This window comes from Centruroides sculpturatus, unplaced genomic scaffold (genome assembly GCF_000671375.1).
Source record: "Centruroides sculpturatus isolate CEXI.00-Female unplaced genomic scaffold, Cexi_2.0 scaffold1066, whole genome shotgun sequence".
Classification (NCBI taxonomy): domain Eukaryota; kingdom Metazoa; phylum Arthropoda; class Arachnida; order Scorpiones; family Buthidae; genus Centruroides; species Centruroides sculpturatus.
In genome coordinates, this window is record NW_019385438.1 from 89,880 (window position 1) to 96,270 (window position 6,391).

At 30.3% G+C, this 6,391-nt stretch overlaps 1 protein-coding gene across 1 annotated transcript; it reads left to right on the forward strand.

The window, feature by feature from the left end:
* Positions 1-206: 206 nt before the first annotated feature.
* On the forward strand, positions 207-3,365 carry LOC111639003. The gene is made up of 4 exons (XM_023384778.1): positions 207-476; positions 1,211-1,856; positions 2,250-2,377; positions 3,053-3,365. The coding sequence occupies exons 1-4, from the start codon at positions 261-263 to the stop codon at positions 3,137-3,139; spliced, it is 1,077 nt and encodes a 358-aa protein (XP_023240546.1). The 5' UTR covers positions 207-260; the 3' UTR covers positions 3,140-3,365.
* The last annotated feature ends 3,026 nt before the right edge of the window (positions 3,366-6,391 follow it).

Below are 6,391 nucleotides of genomic sequence, written 5' to 3' on the forward strand. Positions count from 1 at the left end.
GAATTTTCACGAACAACGAATTTTTATAACACAGTTTTGTAACGCACGTTTGAGATTAACCTTTGCCGTGCATTAAAATTATATAAATGATACACACAAAAAGTAGAATATTCTGAAATAATTCTCAAAAGCAGCTACGATAAGTACTGATTTGATATATTTTCTCGATGTATACAGTTTTAGGTTTTCTTTCATTTATCCAACTTTATTGCTTATATAAATCTTGCATTCTCCTAAACTGATTTACTAAATTATTTTTCATGTTTTGTTATTCTTTAGTTTCTGAGTTTGAAGTGAAAGATCCTGATCAAACTCAAAAGTACGAAACTCACTTAGAACAGAGCAGCTGTGCAAAATGTAATTCAGAGAAATACTTAAAAGACGACAAAGACGAAAAAGTGTCTGAAAATATAATTCCAAACAGCACAAGTGAAGAAACTTCTTGTGAACTCGATGCTACAAAACAGTTTCCGATTGTAAGTTGAAGTTTAATTAAAAGCATTTCAGAAAATTTCTTATTTCTGAAATGAAAACATTGAATATTGATAAATACACGTTATTATCGTATTAAATATTATTAAAAATACGATCTTACTTGATATTTAATTCCATATACATTACTTATGTACTATTATATGATTTTACTCGCTCTTTTATTTTTAAAGTTAATATGTTATTAAAATATAAAATATCTCCTGTAATGAGTGCTTGTAAGAATAACAAAACATTTATCAATTAACTTTGACATGAAAGCAGTTATTAAAACAGAATCATCTCAACTCGTAGATTAAAGTGAATAAAAATATCAAGTTTGAAAAATATATTTACATGATGTGAATAATAAATTATATACCAATACTTTCGCAATCATTTGCATAGAAATATCCATGATTGAACGTTTTATGTCTAAGGATTCGAAATGCAAACAAATGATTCTTAATAAAATATGCAACGATTGGAGACGATGCACTAAACAGAAAAGCTATAAAAATAAATTTATTATTGCTAATTTTTTTATTAATGTAGGTTAATATCTACAATATCAGTAATATATTGCCTATTAAAATTTCAATCACTATATGGTGCCTAAAAACATATTAAATTCGCTTGGCCATTACTATACAATAAAACCGTTAAATGTTTATTAAATTAAACTTTAAGTTAATTAATTAATTGATGTTTAAAAAATAATTCGAAATCTTTTTTTCAGAAAAACGTGCCAGAAACTCCATTGTCTCCTGCACAAATCACATCGATTGTAAACGGCGGTTATACAATACGACCATTATATAGAGCGTTTTTGGATCTGGAAGAAAATTCGTTAGTATGTGATGTAATATATGAAGAGGACGAGCTTAACTATGAAGACGATCTATCGGAAACATCTGATGATCTGTCTTATATAAATAGCATGGAATCAGATATCATGTCAATTGAAGACGGAATTTCTGATAACATAAATAGAAACGAAGTATTTGACAACTGTAATGTGAAAGAAAATATAATAACGGATCAATATCATTCGTCTGTTTATGAAAGATGTGAATTAGAGTCGACTCCTGTTCATGTGAAATCATTCGAATTAAATTCAACAAACAAAATGGATGAATTTTTCGACGAATTACCTGCGTCCGATTGTGAAAACATTGTAGATGAATATTCTTCGTTCAAAAATCCTAGCAAAGTACTTGAAAAAAACTTCATTACAAAATTACCTAATACAAATGAATACATAATAGAAAATGAATTTTTACCAATTCGGTTTAATGAAAGGAAATTTTCATTAAATATGAAAGATTCAAAAATTAATGAAAATGTTGCAAATGATGCAGTCGGATCAGAAGAATTTGATAAAGGTAAGATATTTGATAGTTTGTGTCCGATTTTTTCTTTATTTGAATAACTTAACGTTTTTATTTGTCTTACTTAAATTTATATATGAAAGTAATTCTGAAACAATTTAAGTAGACTATATTATTAAGCATTTGCACATCTTCAATTTTTAAAGATTATTCGCTTTAATTGTTTATTATATTAATAAAAAAATTTAAATTAAAGTAACACGTTTCATATTTTTCTATAATGTATACAGAGACTTTTGCTAATGAAAAGCAATTTTTTAATTTTGTGTATACTATTTTATGTTTGTTAGAGTTGTTTAATATATCGTTTACATTTAACGGCGGTATTATAATGTTTAATTAATGAAAAATAAAAATTTAATTGAAATAAAATAATTGATTTTTCAGAAAACAATAAGAAAGACAAAAAGGACAAAATCCAAATCGTAAATGAATTTCCTGATTTGGAAGAAATCAATTATTGTGGCTCTCAATGTTTAGTGGAAGAAGTATCCAAGCCACAAACAAAAAAAGAAGTGAGAATATATTTTATTTTTGTTTCTATTTAAAAAATGATTAATATCTTTACGTCTATAAACAACATTTTGATTTCAAAATTTAATTAATCAAAATTACAATATTGTATTGTAATTGGAACAAAATAGGCAGAGTTTGAATGTAATTCTTTAAATTATTTAATTAATTCAAAACTCCGTATTAGAATTGAAAGTGTTATCATTTAAAGATGTTACTAATTATAATCAGCAAATTTGAAATAATCGAATCTAATTAAAGTGCGTTTGTAAATGTTCATAAATTCCATTGAATTTTCGCGTTTATTTATTGTTTTAGTGGTACCTACATATACAGTTTTTGCTTTTCATATAGCAAATTTTCAACTGAATTAAATCAGCCATTTGTGATCATGTGATTTCATTTAGCCTATTTGCAATAATCTTTCAGAAATTCTATTGTTGCTTAAGTTTTCGTTTTTATTTATTTAAATTTTATTTACTCTGAAAAAATTAAACAAATAATTTAAAACTGTATATTTGAGTAATAAAACAACTCAAATTTGGAATTATTTAATATTTTTTTAGATTTAAGTAAATTTAAAATTTTATATATAATTTCACTAATTATATACAATATATTTTAAAATGAGTCTTATGATTGTTGATGTATGAAAATCTTTTATATCCTTTGTTTAGAAGGAGACAAGATGCATGGACGTCTTCAGATACGTTCTTCGCAGGCTTGGAAATTTACTTCTCCCTTGCCTGAGAACAAAAGATTAATAACTTCTTCAATGAAACCTGCACGTGAATTAAAAAATGAGTATAATTTGCCGTGCTGTAATAACTATACTTGATAAAAAATATATCGTGATTATATTTTTCGTTTGATCTTTTCAAAATTCTATTTAATTATTGTAAAAAGTAATTAGCAAACATTTAAATAAAAATAAAAAATCTCCCTTTGGTTGGTGTTGCATTTTTATTGAATTTTCGCCATTCTTTAATGTCTTAAATGTCTTCCAGGTTTAGGTATATTCTTCGAACAATAGTTTTAAAAGCAAAAAAGATCTTATAAGTTTATCTTATCTATTTCGTAATATATGAGATTTTAAACACATTTGCTGCTTACATTCTCCTCTGCAAGTGTCAGCTATTCTTATAGAGAGATTATGAAATTCAGCCTTGTTCTTCGGGAGACACAGTTTGAACTACTGCAATACAGTGACGGGAAACGAATGTTGTAGAACTTTCATGAAAACCATAAGTAAGCGGGAACATAATACATAGATATTAGTTGATAGAAGTACACTTCAACGAAGTTTGGTATTGTTATAGAAAAGATTTTATACTAGGCCGATGGCAATAGCAAGATCAATATTATCTTGATTATATTTGAAAATACAAAGGGTATAAAGGGATTGCAACTTATCATTTTTATAAAAGTTGATAATGGAATATATGTCTGGAATCAGTGGATGCTTGAGAAATGATTTCCTGCGATATTTCGATGACATCTCGAGTAATAATTTCTCGATATATCAATTATTATATCGCATTTTCTTTTGGAGCTAAAATGTATGAGAAATACTCGGGATATGTTCAACTAACATTGTGTATAAATTTCATATATTATTTTAATTCTCTAATCTACAATAATTAATTATTGAATAGTGCTTGTGTTTGATGTGTCTAGAATTTCACTGCGAAAGCTAAAAACATTGTCTAAGAAGCTAAGGAAATTTAAACGCACAATACAGTAAAGAAAAATAATAAACCGCGAATAAATATGTCTCCAGTTTCTAATTTACTGAAATATCAGAGAATAATTTACTTACTAGCAACATTTTTTAAAAGTTCGATTTACTGCAAGAAACTAATAAAATTCATTTCAAAATATATTTTATGAAAGGATGTCTACCAAAATTCGTGTATTAAAATCAATAAAACTTAGCACTTCAATAATTGCAATTTACACTATAAATAACACAGTTACTACTACGTATAAAGTTTCAATTCATGAAATTTTGTTATATAATAATGATGTAATACAAACACTAAAGTATTTAGATATAATTGACAACAAATACGACTCAATATTAATATTAGTGTAATATTATTATGTTAATAAAGTAATAATTATGAGATGAAACAATAATTTATTCTTTCAGTTCAAACTAGTAATTCAAGGAATTTTTCAGAGCTTTGTCCGTTTCAGAATTATTTTCAGAGCTTCGACGTCACTCGGTCATATGAATCCTATTCTTCTTTATTTTCGTCGTGTAATTACGGCCAAAATTAAATTGCAACGAAATTATAAAAGTCCAAAAGTCCGTATGTGTTCGAGAATTCCTTATAGGACCCGCAACCCGGCGTCATCTGAAGGGTTATCGTTAATACTCAAAAGTCGATAAGCGAGGACAAAGAATAATATCATCGTAAAGTACATTTTACATTTACCAAAGGATTAGAAGGCTTCCACCAATGGGTACAGCCTTGGAAAAGGAAATACGAAGGGTTATAGCAGAAGTGAGAAGAATGAAGCAAAGAAAAGAATGACAGGAAAGTGTGAAACATGAGACTTCAGAGCTCCACCTAGTGCCAATTGTATAACATCAATGAATACAAATTACAAACATACAGTTGTGTACAGAATAACTGCCTCTGCAACTTGAGACAGTAGGAGCTCCATAACGGCTAACTTGTTTTGGAACTCAACACACAAAACGCGTATGAACAACCCACTTGGGGAAAAAAGAAACAGACAAAGCCCTCCATGGCTTTGGAGGTAACAAAAGAAAGACAATCGCGTATGTACAATACAGCCAGTAGGGTTTCTCAAACGGGATCCCGGGATCCCGGGAAACAGTTCACTTTTATCCCGGAATCCCGGGACAAGCAAAAGACCGGGAAATGAGAAACCCTAACAGCCAGTACATGAGAAGATGGTCCCAACAGCTGTCTTGCCATGGGGCCAAAACAAAACGTGTATGTACAACCCTCTCTAACGACAGGGAAACAGCCGAATATTTTGCCTAGTGTTATACTTTAGAATGTCTGTAGCTCTGATGAAACTTTCAAGAGCCTGTAGGGTCTTTTGATTCGTGAAAAAGGCTTTCAACTGGCATGGCCAGTGAAAACCATGGTCATACGGAGTACTCGCTAAAATTTGTTTCATGTTTGTATTTAGTGCACAAAATGATATGCTGCACATCTCGATCCTCGGATAGGGCACAAGGGCATTTCCCATTCCCTTTGTTCTGGAAACGCTTCAGGTATGTATTAAAGTTCCCGTGCCCTGTAACAATTTGGGTGGGAATAAAGTTTCGATGGTAAAAAGAAATGTGCCTCCTGTCCTGAATGCTTGAAAAAAATTGGAAGGAAAGACTGTTTGTTTATTCTGCTTCCCACCTCTGTTGCCAGATTTGCGTTATGATGTGTTCTGTTGGAACTTGACTATGCTCGATGTTAGGGTGTTGAAACAGATGCGCATGTCAGCCTTAGCCATCTTTTTTGCGAGTTGGTCCGCTCGTTCGTTTCCAGTTATCTCAGCATGCCCTTTGACCCAATTTAAGAGGCTTTTTATTCCTTTTCCTCTAAATAGCGTCAGAAGGTTTTTAGTTTCTTGAACTATAGTTAACTTTGTGCGTAGATTCCTAATTTTTGCTAGGGCCACTTTGCTCTCGCTGATGATGTGTATTGTCTTGTTTCTGAACATCGGATTGTCTCTGATATATTGCAACGCCCTCAAAATAGCCAAACTTTCGGCTTGGTTCTTTAAGCATTGCATTCCTAGCTTGAAGAAGGTTTGATAAATTAATCTTCCAGAAGCGTTATTAACCTATTGCGCACCAACGCCCTCGGCAGATTTCGACCCGTCAGTAAACACATTGTACGTTTTGTCATTTACTGTTACTGCCTCGGTAATTTCCGTATTTAATTCAGCAGGATAGTCTTTTGCAGTGAGTCTAGGCCGTAGTTCTGGATGTCTTTTATAAGTTCCTCCATGGAAGCATGAACAATGGGAGTTTGAAT